This window comes from Salvelinus fontinalis, chromosome 19 (assembly GCF_029448725.1).
Source record: "Salvelinus fontinalis isolate EN_2023a chromosome 19, ASM2944872v1, whole genome shotgun sequence".
NCBI classification, from domain to species: domain Eukaryota; kingdom Metazoa; phylum Chordata; class Actinopteri; order Salmoniformes; family Salmonidae; genus Salvelinus; species Salvelinus fontinalis.
Genome location: NC_074683.1, coordinates 4,952,955 through 4,974,209, shown reverse-complemented (window position 1 = coordinate 4,974,209; position 21,255 = coordinate 4,952,955). Strand labels below are relative to the sequence as shown.

The window sequence follows — 21,255 nt, the reverse complement described above, 5'->3', positions numbered from 1 at the left end:
GGGGCGTGTACTGTCACTGGTTGAGCTTCTGTTACGTAAGCCGCTTGATGCTGTGACCACCGGGCAGGAGCTTCAAGATTTGCCCTTCCAGACCTATTGGTAGATATCCTATTTTAATTCTAACTTCATAGCTTGGCTATAGAAATATAGTAAATATCCACCATTGGTCGAACCTTAGTTTGAGGATGCTTCCTGACTATAGAAGCCATTGAACTTTACTAAAGTTGGTAAAACTTTCACTGAACTTATGGCAACGGCATATTGACCCTGAGCTCACGTTCGTAAAGAAAAATTTAACTAGAAACAGGCAATCGCATAAATGATCAATCATGTAATCGTTCTATATTGCAGACGTGTAATAAGTATTGTTGTGCACTGCTTCAATGCACACGTTTGATATTTGTTAATTGTTGTGTCGCAAAATGAACTAACTTCCTTAACAATGATCACATGCATTCTGTTATAAAGTGTTGATAAAAACAATTATGGAATATATATTTTTTTGTTTGTTATTAAAACACAGAGGCAGACTGTGGGCCGAAGATCAAGCAGTTTCCATAGGAAGGATTTTGAAGCGCAAAGATGGCGGCTTCCTTGCTGAGGATAGGGCGACTTGGCTCTCTCAAGGTAATGAAATGTCATGCACATAACCACAGTATTATTTAAAGTTTTAACACACCATTGTTTTCGAAAAGACACCTATAATAACCTGCTCCTTTTTTTCCATTTGTGCTGAGAAAAACATGAGTTGTGCGCTTGATTGGATTTTAGAAACATGGAAAGCGCTAGCAAACGTTAGATAACTTACCTATCCAGCTAACGTTAGCTGTATACTTTTCATATCAAGTGCACACATGTGGTTAATTTAGAATGAGAAAATAAGTTGTCAACGTATATAGCTATTTCAGCTATTTATTTAAGATTGTGACCGCTCGCTAACTTTCTATACGTAAACGTTGGTGTTAGCTAGCTAGATGGCTGGGCGGTGGGGCCTACTCGCCATGGCACGAAGCTAGTATGAGTACACTTAGCTAGTCTTCTGCTATAGTTAACATCTCTGCACTTAAATGTAATAGCAACCAACTCAACATTGAACGTTAACAAACTGCAAATCTCAAGTTTTGTCTGACGATTATTAGTTTGTTGCAGTCATGTGAATGATCACTAATTCGTGTGTACTTTGATCAGTGCGTGCAGGCGGAGAGCTGGAACTCTTTGAGAGCTCCTGCAGCTGTTGCCCTATGCACGAATGCTGGTGGTCCCAAGAAGCCCAAGAAGAGCAGTTCAGAGAGTAAGTACAATTATTTGTAGTGTATGATACTTGAGCAGATTAGTGACGTGGAGTTCACGAACGATTGGATCTTTTTGAACAATTCTTTTGACGTACTCGAGAGTCATGATTAGTTGTGCATTTAAGCATTTCGTGAAACTCGCAATAACATCTGCTAACCATGTGTATGTGACCAATAAGATTTGATGATTTGAGTGACTCGTTCATTTAAGTTGTTTGTTTGACCTGCTGACAGCAGGGTTGGTATATGCTCCTGCGGCGCTAGAGTACAATCAAATTGTATTTTGTTAAATGCTAAGTAAACAACAAGTGTAGACTAACAGCCGATGTGCTGGGGTACGAGGTTGAGGTAGATGCAGTGCCTAGGGAAAGTTTTTCCACATTTTGTTACTTTACAACCTTATTCTAAAATGAGTCCACCTGTGGTAAATTTAAATTGATTGGACATGATTTGGAAAGGCATGTAAGAGCAAAAACCAGGCCATGAGGTCGAAAGAATTGTCCATAGAGCTCCGAGACAGGATTGTGTCGAGGCACAGATCTGGGGAAGGGTACAAAAAAATGTATGCAGCATTGAAGGCCCTCAAGGACACAGTGGCTTCCATCATTCTTAAATGGAAGCAGTTTGGAACCACCAAGACTCTTCCTAGAGCTGGCAGCCCGGCCAAATTGCGCGATCTGGGGAGAAGGGCCTTGGTCAGGGAGGTGACTAAGAACCCGATGGTCACTCTGACAGAGCTCTTGAATTCATCTGTGGAGATGGGAGAAACTTCCAGAAGGACAACCATCTCTGCAGCACTCCACCAATCAGGCCTTTATGGTAGAGTGTCCAGACGGAAGCCGCCACTCAGTAAAAGGCACATGACAGCCTACTTTGAGTTTGCCAAAAGGCACCTAAAGGAGTCTCAGACCATGAGAAACAAGATTATCTGGTCTGATGAAACCATGATTGAACTCTTTGGCCTGAATGCCAAGCGTCACATCTGGAGGAAACCTGGCACCATCCCTACGGTGAAGCATGGTGGTGGCAGCATCATGCTGTGGGGATTTTTTTCAGAGGCAGGGATTGGAAGACTTCGAACGCAAGAGAAGTGACACAATTTCACCTGCTTAATATTGCCTGCTAACCGTGCTTTCTTTTAGCTAAATATGCATGTTTAAAAATATGTACTTCTGCGTATTGATTTTAAGAAAGGCTTTGATGTTTATGGTTAGGTACACGTTGGAGCAACCCATCGTTAGACTGGTTAACCGTAAGGTTGCAAGATTGAATCCCTTAGCTGACAAGGTAAAACTCTGTCGTTCTGCCCCTGAACAAGGCAGTTAACCCACCGTTCCTAGGCCGTCATTGAAAATAAGAATGTGTTCTTAACTGACTTGCCTAGTTAAATAAAGGTGTGGGGGAAAAATCGGCGAAATTGGCGTCCATAATTACCGATTTCCGATTGTTATGAAAACTTGAAATCGGTCTTAATTAATCGGTCATTCTGATTAATCGGTTGACCTTCGCCTCCCGAGTCCGTACGGGAGCTGCAGCAATGGGACAAGACTGTAACTATCAATTGGATATCACAAAATTGGGGCTAAAAGTCCAACCCCCCCCCCCCCCCCACAAAAAAGAGAGGGAAAGATGAACGAACCAAACTACAGAGATCCTTGATGAAATCCTGTTCCAGAGCGCTCAGGTCCTCAGACTGGGGCAAAGGTTCACCTTCCAACAGGACAATGACCCTAAGCACACAGCAAAGACAACACAGGAGTGGCTTCGAATTGCCCAGACTTGAACCTGACTCGAACATCTCTGGAAAACCTGAAAATAGCTGTGCAGCGACGCTCCCCATTCAACCTGACAGAGCTTGAAAGGATCTGCAGAGAAGAATGGGAGAAACTTCCCAAATACAGGTTTGCCAAGCTTGTAGTGTCACACTCGAGGCTGTAATCGCTGCCAAAGGTGCTTCAACAAAGTACTGAGTAAAGGGTCTGGATACTTATGTAAATGTATTTCAGTTAATTTTTTATAAATTAGAAAAAATGTCTAAACATGTTTTTGCTTTGTCATTATGGGGTATTTGTGAGGGCGGGGGACTATTTAATCCATTTTAGAATTAGGCTGTAACGTACCAAAGTGGAAAAAAATCAAAGTGTCTGACTACTTTCCAAAGGCACTGTATATACAGTACCAGTTAAAGTTTGGACACACCTACTCATTCAAGGGTTTTTCTTTTATTTTTACTATTTTGTACATTGTAGAATAATAGTGAAGACATCAACTCTGTATTAACACATGGAATGATGTAGTAACCAAAAAAGTGTTAAACAAATCAAAATATATTTTAGATTTTTTTAAAGTAGCCACCCTTTGCCTTGACAGCTTTGCACACTCTTGGCATTCTTTCAACCAGCTTCGCCTGGAATGCTTTTCCAACAGTCTTGAAGGAGTTCCCACATATGCTGAGCACTTGTTGACTGCTTTTCCTTCACTCTGCGGTTCAACTCATCCCAAACCATCTCAATTGGGTTGAGGTAGGGTGATTGTGGAGGCCAGGTCATCTGATGCAGCACTCAATCACTCTCCTTCTCGGGTCAAATAGCCCTTAACAGCCTGGAGGTGTGTTTTGCATCATTGTCCTGTTGAAAAATAAATTATTTTCCCACTAAGCGCAAACCAGATGGGATGGCCTATCGCTGCAGAATGCTTCATAACTATGAAATAACATATGGAATCATGCAGTAACCAAGGAAGTGTTTTTCTTAATTTTTTGGGGGGGGTTTGTATACCACCCCTACCTTGTCACAACACAACTGATTGGCTCAAATACATTAAGGAAAGGAATTCCACAAATTAACTTATAACAAGGCTGGTTGAGAGAATGCCAAGATTGTGCAAAGCTGTCATCAAGGCAAAGGGTGGCTACTAAACAAATCAAAATATATTTTATATTTTTTGGGGGTTACTACATGATCCCATGTGTTATTTCATAGTTTTGATGTCTTTACTATTATTCTACCATGTAGAAAAATACATTACTAAGGTTGCTGCGTTCTAAGTTGGTGGTCATTTTATATATTGCATTGATGGTATCGCATTTCTATAACTAAATAGTTCGCTTGGTTGCAAATATAAGACTACATAATGGCAGTTTATCGCTCGAGCTATCACCAGCTTTCTACTTCCTTAGGTACGGATAACGTGGTTGGCAGAGTTAGTACCATGGATAGTACATGGATTTTGATTGGTTTACGGTTAAGTTCTTGGCTGTGTTTGCCTGTCCAGCTAGCAAACAAAAAAGCAATTGTTTTGCAAGAATTGACATTACCAACAAATGGAAATATGTTCAGAATAAATAGACACGATATGCAAAAACCAGCTCCTCCCTCGACAGATCGATCATCTCGAAAGCTAAAGCACATAGCTTGCTTCGATCCACCGCCTAAACGTTGAAGTTTGACTTCATGCATCTCTGTTTTCACTCGTTTTGGATCTATTCCAAAATGCCTGGCTGTTGCCTCGACAGAATTTTGCTATGCGGATTTCATCACTGCTAGCTTGAGTTAGGTGTTTTATTTTTTAATGCGCATGACTGTGGCAATAATCAGAGGCTTTGTCCATGGTAATCTCATAAACAATTCATTTAGACCCTACGTTTATTTGAAATGGGTGTTTATTTGCTGAAATATGTCCCCATGCTCTGAGTTTAAAAAAAGAAGTTATGATACTTTGTTTTTAAGCACACTTTTACAAGTCTGTCACAAGTGACTGCTCCAATAAGCCCCCTATGGTGAGCAACATTTGAATGAGAGGCTTGTAGAATCATGACTCAAGTTTAGTTCATTGTTCACCAGTAGGGTGTCCTGCGTGCTCTGGGCATTATCGGACTCGAATGAATGAAATGAGTCTAAATATTTGTTATTTTGACTGAACGAGACAAAGATCAGAGTCAGTAAAAAGAGCCCAACTTCCCATCACTAGAGCAGATGTCAATTCTTGAGCATAGTGAGTGTGCTCAAATTGTGTTCAAAGTATAATTAGGCAAATAGACTGACTAACTCCGTAAACTGACCCTTTTAGCATTGTTTTGTTGGATATTTTACGAAGGCATCAAAAATCTTGGCACACCATGACAAAGTGAGAGACTAGGCTGTGAACCATCCAGAGATTTCATTTAGCTGTAATAAAAGGGCCCAGTTCGTCATTAATCTGTTGCTCCAGGAAGAAGAGGATAAAGACACCCAGTGATGGCAAGACTGAATAAACACCCCAATCTGGCTGATTTAAACACCTCACTTGTGACATGACCACCCCATTTGTCCCAGAAGATTTCTATTTGTAGTGAGACTTTTAAATATGAAGTATTGTGGAACATTTCCATAACTAATCAAGAACACTCCATAATCCTGCCTTTACTGAAGATTGACCAGCACTGTCATTATGAAGTTGCATAGAAGAAAGGTTTGCCACATAGAGAATACATTTTAAATAATAATTAATAGGCCTATAAATCTGTTATTTTTCAAATACTTGTATCCTTAAGTTGAATTGTCAACAAAAGTTAGTTTTATCTAGTGGCCAATTTTTGTTTAGTGGCACATAAGTACTTCAATTATGAAACTATACTTTGATTCACATTTTGGGTTTTTAATATGGCCCTCCCACAGGAGGCTGGTGAGAGGTGGACAGTTCATAATGATGTCTGGAATGGATTAGTATCAAACTGTGTTTTTATACCGGTAAGTGTGCTCATTCCAGCCATTACTATGAGCTGTCCTCCCCAATTAATGTGCCACCAGAAGTCCATTTTAATATTACAACACTTTTTGTACCCTTGCTTGAAATTTGGCACTTGTCTAGTCACCATATGTGTCTTGCAAAGGGACATTCTTGAATAGTCTGGGGGTAGCCATGTTGTGCTGGGTAAGTTTCGTCCACATTTATATGGAAAAGTTGAGGCATGTTGGTGTCCAAGCCTTTTAGACTACATAGAGTATGAACAGAAGTAAATAAATCCTTTGTTTTCCCCCCTCCTCCGTCCTAGAAAAGTCCCAGGGCAAAACATACTTCGATATAGAGAAGCTTGTCCCACACAGAACATATGTGGAATTTCCCAAGAAAGACGTGACACCAGCAGCTGCTGCCGCAGCAGAACTTGCTACCACCCCCAAACCTTTTGAAGCAGTTGCCGTAGAGCCAGTTGTCGCCGCCACTGCAGCTGAAGCTGTAGCAGCTCCCGTTGCATTCGAAGCCACACCTGTCGTCGAAACCGTTGCTCCCTCAGGTGAAGCAGTTGCTGAAGCCGCTGCCCCCGTTGTTGAAGCCATTGCAGTTGAAGCCGCTCCCGTTGTTGCTGCTGAAGCTGCCCCCGCTGTTGAAGCCTTTGCAGTTGAAGCCATTGCAGCTGAAGCCGCTCCCGTTGTTGCTGCTGAAGCTGCCCCCGCTGTTGAAGCCATTGCAGTTGAAGCCATTGCAGCTGAAGCCGCTCCCGTTGTTGCTGCTGAAGCTGCCCCCGCTGTTGAAGCCATTGCAGCTGAAGCCGCCCCCGTTGTTGCTGCTGAAGCTGCCCCCGCTGTTGAAGCCATTGCTGTTGAAGCCATTGCAGCTGAAGCCGCCCCCGTTGTTGCAGCTGAAGCCATGGCAGTTGAAGCCACCCCTGCCTTTGAAGCTGCTGCTCCTGCTTCAGCCGAAGCTGCCACACCCTCTGTTGAAACTGCCACTGAAGACTCACCTTCTGTCGAAGCCGTTGCACCAGCAGATGAAGCCCCAGTAGAGGTTGCCCCTGCAGAAGCTGCCCCTGTTGAAGCTCCGGCTGAAGCCCATGTTGAAGCCGTAGCAGAGGCTCCAGTAGAAGCTGACCCAGTTGAAGCTGCTTCAGAAGATGTGGCTGAAGCTGCCCCCGCTGAAGCTGCAGCCGAAGCCCCTGTTGTAGCTGAGCTTGTGGCTGAAGCTGCTGCAGAGGTTGTAGCTGGAGCTGCCCCCGTTGACGCTGCCACTGAGGAGCTGGTAGACACCGCCCCTGTAGTGGCGGAGGCTGCAGGAGAGGAGCTGATTGCAGAGGCCCCGGCTGATGCAGTACCGATTGAGGGTATACACCCCCCCCCTCCCCCCGTCTAAACCCTTCTCTCCTCTCTGTGGATCCTACAGTCTACCAACAGTCATATTTGTATTCCCATTTGATGTTAATATATTATAACTGTAAGGATAACTTGTAAAGATACCCAAAATCACAAAAGCGCTTTTTGTTCTTGCATTGGGCAGCTTATCGGCCTACCTTTTTTAGTGGGCTTATTTACTCCATAATCTATTTTGCTATTTATCCCTTAACTACCACATTTCTACATTGCAGCCATGTAGACTCAAGCCACACAACCCCATTCTCCTCTGTGTATTTGTGGTCCTTCTGGGATTGTGTGCATTAACTTGTAACCATGCTGCTTTGACCACCTTGATGCATGCATCTGGGTGCATCATCATTTTCTCATGGGTTCATCTGTGATGGCCTGCACTGATCTGCTTGGCTCAGTGTCTTTCTGCACTTTATTTTGCCATGTTTTTCCAGCACTCACTAATTCTGAACTGCCCTCATCTTTGTTTCTCAGCCTTTCCTTTCTATTTTCACTTGATCATTGTGATGTCATTTACCTGCCAATTAATTTATTTGCACAACTCCTCATATCCTCCTCCTCTATTCCCTTCACCAAATATTGTTACAAAGACTTTATTCTCAATGCCCCTAATTTTGTTTTTTTATCATTAAAACTACTGTTTGGTGTGTTTATGTTAAAGATTATTTGTACGGTTAATGCTAATGTTACTGTGTACTGTCAAAAGTAATGTTATGGTCATACTAGCCAACCAGGGTTTTGGCCTGTCTGTTGCCTCTGGACAGCTACTGACGGATTACATTGTGAAATGGGGTCTGATTTCCTACTCTTCCCTTGTCGCACTTGTTTTACCCAGGAGGTGCATGATATCAGTTATCTGTAATTGATCCCCTCACTTCTGTATTTGTTTGGTGCTGTAAGAGATTACTTTGGAAATGTCAAATTTCCATCCACTTTGTGGTCAATGCACTCGGTGAGTTTGAGATTGCACCTTGGTTGCTGTGTGTGGAATTAAACATGAGTAGGGGAAGAGGTTGTCAATAATTACCTTATTTTTTAAATGTACATGAATTGGTTATGCAGGGATATAAATTGGACATCTCAATCTCAAATATAGATCCAGTGTCTGCCAAGTGATGCTATGAACTTGTGATGCCTAGCATGACACAGAACTTATTTAACCTGTTACCTGACCTTTCACACTCAATCCTTTCCTCTCTTACCCCTGTAGATGCCATACTGTCTACCACTCCCAGGTGCTGTTTTTGTGCATGAGGGTTTAGGTCACAGATGTGATTAGTTTTATTTTATTATGTGGTTTAAGCCAAAGGGGCATGGTCAGAGTTGGAATTTCTGTGAATGAATGGAAAATAATTTTATTTTCTTGGACTCTCAGCTCAACTGGACCCCATCCAGAAGCTATTCCTGCATTCGATCCGCGAGTATTCCTCAAAGAGCGCGTAAGTGACAGATGATTTTGTTTTGTGGCTAGGGCTTTGGTTTTGCTTACAATCGCACCCTTTGTCATCAAGCTGACGTTTAGGCCTATTTTTCTCTCTCAGGGCTAGTGGTGGTTTGGTAGATGCAGGCCCTGCATATGAGAAGAACTTGGCAGAAGAGCTGACTAAACTCCAGAGGCTGTATGGTGGTGGTGACCTCACAGCTTTCCCAGAGTTCAAGTTCCCAGGTTAGTGGTTTTATAAAGGTCATGAACCTTTTTTTTAAATGCGTTACATATAATTCTCATCTCACACCCTTTCTCTCCTTCTTCAGAGCCCAAGTTGGAGGAAGTTGCTCCCAAGTAAACATCACCAGTCAACTTTTCTGTTGTCTTTTCCTGTCAATCTGTTCTTTGAAGCGGACATCTAGTAATAAATTAGGTAGGCTACTATAGCAAATCAAGGCTAAAATAATCATTCATTTTGTTTGTGGGGTATAGAGCTGTTTCCGTATATCTAGAGATTCTCTTGCAAATTAGTCTGTATTAGACGCACGTGTTGGAGGACAAGCTGATGCTGCGCTTTGAGCTGTGAAATATGCTTTTGCATAGGATGAAGATCTAGAAATGTTTAAGTTGGATAAGGGAAAAAATAAACTGATCCATATTGTTTTACTTTTGTCTCCGTTGCATGTTTCATCTGAAAGTGGATCAATATGTTGTAAGTCGTCATTGTACATCACATGCAATGCTTAAGTCAAGAGACTACCCATACACAATCAGTGGCCAGTTTATTGTCACAATGGGATTCGATAAACTATTAGCGTCCGTTGCTATATGAACGGTGTGATGACTACAGCCTAAAATTACTCTCTTTTCATCCCCACTATGTTAAACAAAGCTGATTTCTGCAATAATTTTGCTATTTATTAATAACTTTTGTTTAGCTAATAAGATGAAAACATAACTTCAAACCACTTTTGGGTACCATTTCAACAACATGAAATCAATGTATTACGTTGCTACGTTTTGGAAATGGCAAAGAAAGCGTGTAATCTGCTTGACACAATGTTACTTACCTTACAGATCACAAAGTCATCTTATTTCCACTCCATTCATATGCAAATCAGTTTGATTCATACAGGGGGTTATCTGGCTGACATGTTTTTATTTTGAGCTTCCATTCCCTTGTTTTTGTAATATTATTTCAGTAGTACTCTCATTATTTTTCCATCTCGCATAGCTCATTAATACACCCCTGTGGTTGAATATATATTTATTTTAGGTCCTAGGATACAACAATTAATAATGTTGAACTAGCAAATACCATCAAGGGATCTGTTACAATTTACAGCAATGAACACCTGGTGAAACATCTGTGAAAACCAAGCTGGCAATATTTACGATTGAAATATATAAACTTTTATCTTTTTGTGGCACAGGTGTGTGATTTCATTTATTTTAACCGATTTTGTTTTTGTGCACTCACATGGCAATCAGACTGAAAAACTTAATTCTGGTGTGTGGAAAAGAGAGGTGGGTGCTGTGTGATTGGGAGGTTAAGCCTGTCACCACAACAAACAGCCAGTCTCGGAAGGGGGACTTGAAGAAGTCCATGCGAAGTCCATGCACTGCTGCTCTTTTCGTGTTTGCGGTGCTAGTGTTAGCAATTCATCTGTGTATCTCACATGATACGGCTAGCAAACTTTATTAGCAGATAATGACATGACAACAGTAGCTTTAGATGATGTAATGTGATTGAGGGGATGGGATGAGTGGGTAGATTATTGGACAATCAGACGTCACGAAATGCAGCATTTCATCTGGAGGGAGAGGAGAGAAAGAGTTAAAGGATGAGGAGAGAGGGAAGAGGCAGAATCAAAAGGCAGGTGGCTGTGGCTAGTTCTCCTGTCTGTTCAGCCAGTCTCAGTCAGGGGTGGTGGGATGGAAAAGAAAACAAAGGATACTTCATTTTACATGGGTCTGCTTTAGCTGGAAGCCCTATTACACCATATAGGTTCAGGCCGAGAGAAGGTTTTACACATTTTTACCCAGTTTAATTAAGGCCCAGTTTACCCAGTTTAATTAACCCCCTACTCTATATTTTTAGTGTTTGACCTGATGGGGCTTGGATAGGTGTATCAATATGGTGATGACTCAACACTGCTGTGCAATGGACTCCGGGACACTTCTGCCATATTACATACACAAATCTAGAGCCTCCAGATATGCAAACACCAACTAGAAACCAATGTCCAATTCCATACCAACTCTGGCCTAAAGTTTCATTTGGAATTGGGCACAAAAGATATATGGCTAGGGAAAAGGGGTTATTAAGGACCAGTAAGAAACTGGGCAACTGAACAGTCAATTTCAGTCAATAAAATGTTTACTTGCAATGAATACATTTAGAATGTAAATGTATACATTTACAGCCAATTCGACAAGTTTAAAATATTTATCAGCAAACAAATGGTAAAATATACAAATATTTACATGCTTGTAAACGTTACTTGAAATACAATACATATACATGTGCTATATTTACCAACCAACTTACCAACTTCACAGCCAATGTCTGTAAGAAAACACATCTTTATACAAATTAAAACAATATTACAACATGATTAAGGTTATTTACTCTAACATACGTTTTACAACAAGATGCAATGTAGTAAAATACCTACCGTCTAGAGATGGGGAGCCAGCCAAGCAGTGACAACAAGGGTGGGGAAAACATCAGACAAAACAGATGATGGACAATGGACAGATATTCATGCACATTGACGACATGAGACAAACAAGAGACATAAAAAAGCTTGCCGCATCTCCTGCACCAGGCCACCTCCTAACCTTCTCTCACGTATTTCCGGCAGAAGCAGTGGACGCCGACCTCTGTTGTATAGTGTGTGGACACCTTGGGAGGCCTGGACCCAGGACTGGGACTGGAATCGGGACTGGGAAATGGTGCCAGGCGCCCAGCTGAAAACAAGAGAAAATATGTTTTCTCATGGTTTTCTGATGGTATCGTGCCATGGAGGGTTCCTCATCTCTGCAGAGAGTAAGACTGTTTGCAATAGCAAACATCCCACAATCTGTGCCCCTTTTCTGCTTCTGGACTGCTGCCACTCCACATTCACAGAGGTCCCTGGAAAAGATAAGAGAGAGGTGATTTGTGAGAGAAACTCTGGGATGGTGTCATGACCACTGGAGTCATACACCTTAACAGTACTATGTGGCAGTGAATGTTACTTACTGTGACCCAGTGGTTAGCCTTGAGATAGACTATCTGGACAAACCCCTGGGCCAGTGTTGGTAATGCTGACAGCATGGTGAAGCCGCCCACTGCAAGTAGGCCTCCTACTTCTGGATGAGTTACTTGCAAAAGAGCTTGAGCATGACCAATTGTAAAATTGTCTAACCAGGAGTGTGACGGAAGAATGACCCCCCCCCCCCCCACCCCCCTCCATCCAGCCACAGAGAACAACTGGCCTTACCTGGCCCTGTTGGACACTAGTGATGAAAACCTGACTAGTGTCTTCTAGTCCATTGACTGGATTTACCTGCCTTTGTTCCTCCAGTCTGACGCAAGCCACCTGTTAGAACATTTGTTGGATTAGTGCAGTGTTATGAAGGGGATATATGTACTTTTCAAGCAGTACCGGAGCGCCAAGTCTAGGTCCAAGAGGCTTCTAAACAGCTTCTACCCCCAAGCCATAAGACTCCTGAACATCTAATCAAATGGCTACCCAGACTATTTGCATTGCCCTCGTCTTTTACGGTGCTGCTACTCTCTGTTATTATCTATGCATAGTCACTTTAATAACTCTACCTACATGTACATATTACCTCAATTACCTTGACTAACTGGTACATTGACTCTGTACTGGTACCCTCTGTATATATCCTCGCTATTGTTATTTTACAGCTGCTCTTGAATTATTTGTTACTTTTCTTTCTTTCTTATTTTTGTTGTATTTATCTTAAATTAAATTGTTGGTTAAGGGCTTGTAAGTAAGCATGTCACTGTAAGGTCTACACCTGTTGTATTTGGCGCATGTGACAAATACCATTTGATTTGACAACGACCTTAAGCACACTGCCAAGACAAGTCTCTGAATGTCCTTGAGTGGCCCAGCCAGAGCCTGGACTTGAACCTGATCTCTGGAGAGACTTGAAAATAGCTGTGCAGCGACGCTCCCCATCCAACCTGACAGAGCTTGAGAGGATCTGCAGAGAAGAATGGGAAAAACTCTCAAAATACAGGTGTGCCAAGTTTGTAGCGTCATACCTAAGCAGACTCAAGGCTGTAATCGCTGCCAAAAGTGCGTCAAAAAAGTACTGAGTAAAGGGTCTGAATACTTATGTAAATGTGATGTTTCTTTGTTTTTTATACATTTGTAAAAATGTATAAACCTGTTTTTCCTTTGTCATTGTGGTATATTGTGTAGATGAATGAGGGGGGAAAACGATGTAATTAATGCTATAACGTAACAAAATGTGGAAAAAGTCAAGGGGTCTGAATACTTTCCGAATGCACTGTAAGTCAGTCACAATTTACCCATGATACATTGTGGTTTTGATCCCCTCAAACACGGCGCATGCTAATTCATGACTATTTTATGGAGCTAGTAAGACAATATGTTACTTGATGAGCAGTATCAGTAGCTTCATTAGGCTTAATTTAGGTCTGAATAACTCGAAAGAGCTATACTCCAATGGTCTTGCACAGTGAACACGTCATAATAACCATAAAATCTACAGGTAAAACCCGATAATTGTTCCAATCATTTTTCCCCCATTCAGTTGTGTATAGGATTTCAAAACTACTTAATTTAAGGTCTGTGTTTCGTGTAGGCTTACCCTGGCGTGACGTTTTGATAGCCACGTAATTCTTTCTCAATATACAGTTGCAAGGAAATGTATGTGAACCCTTAGGAATTACCTGGATTTCTGCATAAATTGGTCATAAAATTTGATCTGATCTTCATCTAAGTCACAACAATAGACCAACACAATCTGCTTAAACTAATAACACACAAGCAATTATAAGTTTTCATATCTTTATTGAACACACCATATAAACAGTCACAGTGTAGGGTGGGAAAAGTATGTGAACCCTTGGATTTAATAACTGGTTGACCATCCTTTGGCAGCAATAAACTCAACCAAACGTTTTCTGTAATTGCGGATCAGACCTGCACAACGGTCAGGATGAATTTTGGACCAATCATCTTTACAAAACTGTTTCAGTTCAGTAATATTCTTAGGGTGTCTGGTGTGAACTGCTCTCTTGTGGTCGTTCCACAGCATCTCATTCGTGTTGAGGTTAGGACTGGGCCACTTCAGAAGCGTATTTTCTTCTGTTGAAGCCATTCTGTTGATTTACTTCTGTGTTTTGAGTCGTTGTCCTGTTGCATCACCCAACTTCTGTTGAGCTTCAATTGGCAGACAGATATCAAAACATTTTGCAGAAGAATGTAAGGCTAAACTTGGGAATTCATTTTTACGTCGATGATAGCAAGCTGTCCAGGCCCTGAGGCAGCAAAGCAGCCCCAAACCATGGTGCTCCCTCCACCATACTTTATATTTGGGATGAGGTTTTTATGTTGGTGTGCTGTGCCTTTTTTTCTCCACTCATGGTGTTGTGTGTTCCTTCTAAACAACTCAACTTTAGTTTAATCTGTTGAGCACGGTGCACAATGTTCTGTTATAATCTCCACCCGGCACAGCCAGAAGAGGACTGGCCACCCCTCATAGCCTGGCTCCTCTCTAGGTTTCTTCCTAGGTTCTGGCCTTTCTAGGGAGTTTTCCCTAGACACTGTGCTTCTACATCTGCATTGCTTGCTGTTTGGGGTTTTAGGATGGGTTTCTGTACAGCACTTTGTGACATCAGCTGATGTAAGAAGGACTTTATAAATACATTTGATTGATTGATTGATTAACATCCTTCCTCTTGGCAGGTCTATATAGGTGACCAGAGGATTCTCTCAACCACATGCGAATGCCCCCGTGGAGCTCATAAGTGTAGCCATGCGGCTGCATTTACTATTTTTGGGGTTCACAATATCATCTGTACGGAAATGTCAAATGAAGTGGAATAAGCCAGCCATGCCCAACCAGGTGCAGTCAGTGGAGAGCCTGCACCCAGCCGAAGACTACAACCCTCTGTCCCTATAGTCCACAGAGAAGGATTTTCAGTGTCTGAGGAACTGTCTCCGGGGCAGGTTCAGTGGAATGGGATGTCTCCTTGAACCTGAGCCAGGACAACCGTTACCCTCTCTGTCATCCCTGTCTGTACCTGACTTTTTTTATATTTTGAAAACAAGGCACCTGGGGCATGCAGGCATCCTGGCTGGCATGGTGCTGGAGCAGCAGGAGGCTGTACGGCAGGCAACAGTTGGACAGCGCACCAACCCCAACTGGCACACCATGAGGAGATGGAGGTTGACAAGACTCTGATGTGCTAGTGATGGCTGTTTAGCAGTCTGATGGCCTTGAGATAGAAGCTGTTTTTCAGTCTCTCAGTCTCAGCTTTGATGCACCTGTACTGACCTCGCCTTCTGGATGATTGCGGGGTGAACAGGCAGTGGCTTGGGTGGTTGATGTCCTTGATGATCTTTTTGGCCTTGCTATGGTATCGGGTGCTGTAGGTGCCCAGGAGGGCGGGAATCAAAGATTTGTATAACTAAACCCATTTGTGGTGCAATCAAAAATTTGTATAACTAAACCTCGCTGTGGTGCAATCAAAGATTTGTATAACTAAACCTATCTGTGGTGCAACGTCAATGTAGCCAACCAAGGTGCCCAACTATCTAGCCCACCAGGCGATATTTAGCTAGCTAACTATACCATTTCCCTGGTGGGCTAACGTTAGCTAGCTAGTCACCACGTGAAAAACTATGACTACACAAATGCTGAGCTTGTACAGGTAACTACAGTCAGTGGTTATCTAGCTAGCTAATGCTCACAAGCAGATAGCTAACCACAGATCTTTGACCTAACCAAAATAGTTTGTTACCAGCTAGCAAATAGGGTTTACTTTAACATACGGCTCCAGCGACGCCACTCAATTACAGAGGTCTGAAAACGATAAAAAGCACATGTGATTATCGGAGTAGTGGTTATAATCTGGTACATAGCACAGAACCATCCTTGCTTCATATCGACGGAGACAAAAGCCAGAGTGATGACCTCAAAGTTTGCAACAGGATATGTAGTTCTGTATGATAGCCACATTAGCATCTAATTGGTATTTAATTTTGTGGGGATAATTACAGGCAAATACTGTATATTGATAAAAGTTACCTTGTCCGAGAGATTTGCGAGGTTATAAAATGTCACGCCAAGGTAAGCCTACACAAAACACATACCCCAGACAGACAAAGTGAATGGGGAAACAATGATTGGAACCATTTCCGGGTTTTATCGCTAGTTTTTATAGGTATTAGGACATTTACTGTGGTACTCAATAGCTCCGGAGGTGAATTGGAAGAGAATGAGGATGAAGTACCTGAGGTGGCAGGTGTGGTGAAGGTCTCATAACTCGAGCCTTACACCGATGATCAAGATAAAGATGAATTTGGTCCAGTAGGAGTGACCTTTTTGAAGAAAGTAGATCCCTGCCTTACGGCTGAACCATATGTGGTGTCACGTTGGGTGAAAAATTAGTTGGGTACTGTTGAATCAGTGAAGTTATCTCGAAGTGGACTTGTAATTATTTTTGGTGTTTCTTCCACTCAGAGGGAGCGTGTGCTCCGCGCCACGCGACTGGGGAAAATACCTGTTAATTGCTTTGCCCTCGGGAACGGGGCACCATTTAAAGGAGTGATTACTGGGCTGGTGGTGAGGGTGGAGGTGGATCAACTGAAGTTGAAGATTCCTGGAAACTGTGATGCGCGCCATTTTGTGCGACGCAGGCCCGGTGATGAGCGTAGTGAAACAGATGAGTCTGTATGTCATTTTGAGTTTTGATTCTGTGTCTTTACCTGACAAAGTAATGTTAGGATATATCACTTATCCCATAAGAGCTTTTGTTCCGAACCCACTATGGTGTTTCAGGTGCCAAGTTTATGGTTATGTTGCAGCAGCAGGAGTGGGGTTCCTAGATGTGAGAAGTGTGCAGGAGGTTGAGGTTGCCAGGGTCAGAGTAGTAAAGAAGGTGTTGTATGCTGAGGCAGTGAAGAGAGTGGAGGAAGATGGGTCAAGGTTGAGGGGTCCTAAGAGGCTCCCGTTGAATAGTGTACTTGTCAGTACAGAGTGATAAGCCAACGAATGAAATGGACTCCAGTAAGCTTAGCTTTTTAGTGTTCAATGCCATGGTTATCAACTATACTGCAGAAATGGAATGTAAATCACAGAAAATAGGTATTGTGTTTGCAGCTGCAGCAAAATACTTTGGTTTACGAGATTTTACTGCTGAGTAGTTGTAGGGGGTGTTGAAAGGTAGTGTCCCATCTTCCCAGGCTGTTGGCCTGGCGTAGATCAGAAAAGGATCCGAAAGACACCAGGCTAACGAAGGCTGCATTTACAATGCAAAACAATGGAATGCATTTATTTCTGTGCAGGCTCTCCAGCGAGAGAGCTCTGGCCTTTTGAGAAGCCCCTCTGCAGCTGTACCCTGCACCCGCCCAAGGCGGAGGAGCCAAAGAAAGAAAGGTAGTGGAATGGGGTGAGGGGTTTTATTAAGTGAAGGGTTAGTTGGCAGGGTCATTTTATTAGTATTTTTTCCCCGTTTTGTATCACATAGTGTAATGGATTTACACTCTCCAGTCTAGTTGGTAGCGGTAATGTACCTTTCGGTTGCCAACCGCCATTTAAAAAACACAGGGAAAAAAAGAAAAGACGATGGTGTTCCGCCAATGATGTGTATGTACAAGTCTTTGGTTTCCACACGGAAAATAATAGAGGGAGCACCAACATGGCGACTTCCTTACTTTGGCTAGGACGAATGGGGTCTCTCAAGGTAACATGTTTTGGTTATTGCCTAAATATGTAGTTCTTCAGTTGTAATATCAGAAATAATGTATTCGTTAGATGATTGGTTTGTAATCAACGTAGCCACTTTTTTGTTGTTGTTAAACAACCGACTTCGCCGGTCCTGTTGACCTGAGCTGGACTGCTTGTTAGCTAGCTAAAGTTAGCTAGATAGATACTTGCCATCCTCACGTTTTGAGACTTGGCTGCACCTATGGCTTTTTATTTAGACGTAAATTGTAGTGATGACATTTTACAATGCATAATAAAAAATACCTGCTCATTTTTAATTAAGATAGCTAGGTAACACATTAAATAACTGAGCCAGGGCATGGATGCTTAGGCTGGTCCCAGATATGTTTGTCAAGACAGCATGACAATTCCATAAGGAGGGCAGAAGTAGACTTACACCAAGGCTAATGAACGCTGCATTTACAATGCAAAACAATGGAATGCATTTATTTCTGTGCAGGCTCTCCAGCGAGAGAGCTGGGGCCTTTTGAGGTGCCCCTCTGTGGCTGCATTCTGTACCAAAGTGGAGGAGCCAAAGAAAGCTGTTAAAAAGGCGAAGGTTGCAAGTAAGAGCACAGGTTTTGTTTGTCAGTGTTTCCCAACTACTGTCCTCAATAACCCCCAACAGCACACACTTTTGTTGTAGCCCCATACAAACTCACCTGATTCAGCTTATTGAGGGCTTGATGATTAACTTAGTTGACAAGTTGACTCCGCTGTGCTTGTCTGGGGTAAAATGTGTACTGTTTGGGTACTCAAGGACTGGAGTTGGGAAATACTGGTTTACGTTATATGCCATAGCTAGGTCCTTCTTATTTTCCCCTAAGTAGCTAAACCTGAATGACATTTCTCTCTCTGGTATAGCCCACACTTGGATTATCTCCATGATTCAAACTATGTGCCAACAAACTTTCTCCAATGACCAAATTACTGGAATCTTACAGATAAATCATGACCATTTTCTAAAGCCAATTGTATTTCTGTAGTTCCACAGAAGCATTGGGGTTAGGAGGTGAGTTTTCTGTATGTTGTTTGGTATTGGTAGTTTTATGTAACCTGTACCATTTCCTCAGCCCTAGAGGCCTCAGAAGAGAGGGCAGCACTACTAGCCTACAAGACCACATTTGCCTTCCCGTTAAGCTTTCAGCCTCAGGACTTTTCCCAGCACAGGCTCTAGGTGAAGTCGAAACAGTGGCTAGCCCTGTCACTGCCGAAACAATAGTAGTTGCAGAACCAGCTCCCATTTCCACAAGCCATGCCGAAGCTACGCCTGCTAAAACTGCTGTGGCCGAAGAAATGGCTAGTCCTGCTGTCGATGTAGTTCTCCAGTCGTAGAGGTGGCTGCTCCTGCTTCTAAGAGTGTTGCAGAGACTGCAGCTCCTTTAGCAGAGGAGGCTGCAGCACCAGAAACAACAGTAGTAGAAGCCGCTGCACCAGTCGCTGAGGCCACAGCAGTCGCTGAGGCCACAGCAGTCGCCCATGCTATTGCCATTGACGCAGTCGTGACAGAGGCTCCAGTTGAAGCGGAGGCTGTCGCCAAACCTGCCCCAGTCGCTGACATTGCTGCTCCCATCATTGATTTTGCCTCACCTGTAATCGATGTTGCCACCGAATCGTGGATGCTGCTCCCCCAGTCGCTAAGATAGTTTTTTACTGTATGTTCTGAAGCTCCCGCGCCAGAAGACATTCCATTCTCTGCAGAACCACCCGGAGTGGCTGTTGCCGCCTCCACTGAACCCGGAGCCCCATCGGCTGAATTGTCCTCCTCAGATGACGAGAAGTCTGAAGTGAAATCAAAGGTAAAACCAGAAATCCTAGTAGATTTATTTGCGGCCATTGCTGAAGCTGTGCGAGAGGCTACACCTGCAGTGACTCTGGATGCCGTTACTGAAGATAAGGAAAAAGCAACAGAAGTTGTAGCCGAAGAGGTTCAAGTGACCACACCAGAGGTTGCAAGTGTTGAGCTGGTTGACCCCTCCCCGGTCCAGGAAGCAGTCCCAGCTGAAGCTGCCGTGGAGGTTGCCGCTGAAACTGCCCCTGCTGCAAGTTCTGAGGAGCTGGTAGACTCTGCCCCTGAGATCGCTGCTGCCCCAGAGGTTGAAGTGACTACTCCAGAAGTCGCGGCTGCAGTAGAAGCCACTCAAGAAGCTGTCATGGAAGCTGCCCACGAGGCTCAAGGAGCAGCAGAACATTTGTTAAATATAACTAGCTAAATTGCCATATACGTTTAGTGCATTTCGACCTGTCCCCAAATTAATGTCATTGGTTCAGGGTTTGTTTTGATATTTTAACCTGCGTGTGGGGGGGGGGGGAATACATTTATGCACCACCTCGGCAAAAACGTCAAAGTTAATGACTGACAGACTTCTTGATTTATCGTGGATTAATTTGGAGGAAGCGTATACTGGCTACAGCATCTCAAAATGGACAAACGGTGCTATAGCCACTTATTTCTTATAATTGTTCAAGCGAATATCTTTTAAAGGAGAGTACACTCGTTTGGTTCACACAGCCTGTATTTATTAACACTAGGAAATGCCCCACCATAAGTTACTTTTGTCTAACTTGTAAATATTTGCATCCTTTTAAGATCATATCAAGTAGTACTTTGTAGAAGGTGAGTCACGTATGGGCATCACTTTTTGTGGCCAGTGACTATACTGACTGCAAATATGTTTGGATGGTGGATAGGGTTCTGAATAAGACTCTAAAACCAAAAGGGACTCACTAATTCAGCAAACTGCTTATTTCTATCTTTGAGTTATGGTTTTATTTTTCTAAACTCCAGCCTCTTGGTCAGCCAGGTTACCTATATTCCTGTGCTTTCTCTTACACCCGTTTTTGTGTTCTAACCCCTTAAGAGGCGGCAGCGGCACCTCTAGCGCCAGCCCCCGAGCCTTTCGACAACAGTACTTACAAGAACCTCCAGCACCACAACTACAACCATTACACCTTTGCAGACCTGGACCTGGAGATGGCCAAGTACCGTCTGCCCCAGCCCTCCTCCGGCAGACCCTCCCCCAGGCACTGAGATGGCCCAGCCTGCCTGGACACCAGGCCACATGACCCCAACCCCATGTCCCCAGACACCATGTCTCTGATCCCACTGCCCAACATACCTACCCCGGGTGTCTTTTAAGAATTATTTCCCCCTCTACTTTTCCAATCCCTAAGACTTGCTTGTAATTGTTATAGGGAATATATTAAACTACACAAAAGGGATATGAGGCTGACATTTTTGTAATGTTTGAGGTTTTTCTCTTGTATTAAATCAGAAAATATCAAATGTTTTATCTGGGATCAACCTTAGGGGTCATTTGAATAGTGCTGTGCATGCAAATGTTTTTAATCTGCGGTCTATTTTAATTATTCCCGACTTTGACTCTGGGCCTGAACGTACAGTACACATAATTATGACCTAATTATCACAGCATTACAATCA

At 43.0% G+C, this 21,255-nt stretch overlaps 2 protein-coding genes across 2 annotated transcripts; both read left to right on the top strand.

The window, feature by feature from the left end:
- Positions 1–11: 11 nt before the first annotated feature.
- LOC129816237 (ATP synthase-coupling factor 6, mitochondrial-like) lies at positions 12–9,500 on the top strand. Its single transcript, XM_055870481.1, has 6 exons — positions 12–99; positions 524–627; positions 1,189–1,291; positions 8,784–8,847; positions 8,950–9,074; positions 9,161–9,500. Exons 2-6 carry the CDS (start codon positions 583–585, stop codon positions 9,190–9,192), a joined length of 369 nt encoding a protein of 122 aa, XP_055726456.1. The 5' UTR covers positions 12–99; positions 524–582; the 3' UTR covers positions 9,193–9,500.
- Positions 9,501–17,680: 8,180 nt separating this feature from the next.
- Positions 17,681–21,035, top strand: LOC129816238 (NADH dehydrogenase [ubiquinone] flavoprotein 3, mitochondrial-like). Its single transcript, XM_055870482.1, has 3 exons — positions 17,681–17,790; positions 18,274–18,379; positions 20,675–21,035. Exons 1-3 carry the CDS (start codon positions 17,746–17,748, stop codon positions 20,842–20,844), a joined length of 321 nt encoding a protein of 106 aa, XP_055726457.1. The 5' UTR covers positions 17,681–17,745; the 3' UTR covers positions 20,845–21,035.
- The last annotated feature ends 220 nt before the right edge of the window (positions 21,036–21,255 follow it).

Bases quoted from the DNA above. Each gene is read 5' to 3' on its own strand.
- LOC129816238 (XM_055870482.1), top strand. From the start codon at position 17,746: ATGGCGACTTCCTTACTTTGGCTAGGACGAATGGGGTCTCTCAAG. The intron at 17,791-18,273 runs GTAACATGTTTT...ATTTCTGTGCAG, and splicing joins GACGAATGGGGTCTCTCAAG to GCTCTCCAGCGAGAGAGCTG. The intron at 18,380-20,674 runs GTAAGAGCACAG...TAACCCCTTAAG, and splicing joins TAAAAAGGCGAAGGTTGCAA to AGGCGGCAGCGGCACCTCTA.
- LOC129816237 (XM_055870481.1), top strand. From the start codon at position 583: ATGGCGGCTTCCTTGCTGAGGATAGGGCGACTTGGCTCTCTCAAG. The intron at 8,848-8,949 runs GTAAGTGACAGA...TTTCTCTCTCAG, and splicing joins GAGTATTCCTCAAAGAGCGC to GGCTAGTGGTGGTTTGGTAG. The intron at 9,075-9,160 runs GTTAGTGGTTTT...CTCCTTCTTCAG, and splicing joins CCCAGAGTTCAAGTTCCCAG to AGCCCAAGTTGGAGGAAGTT.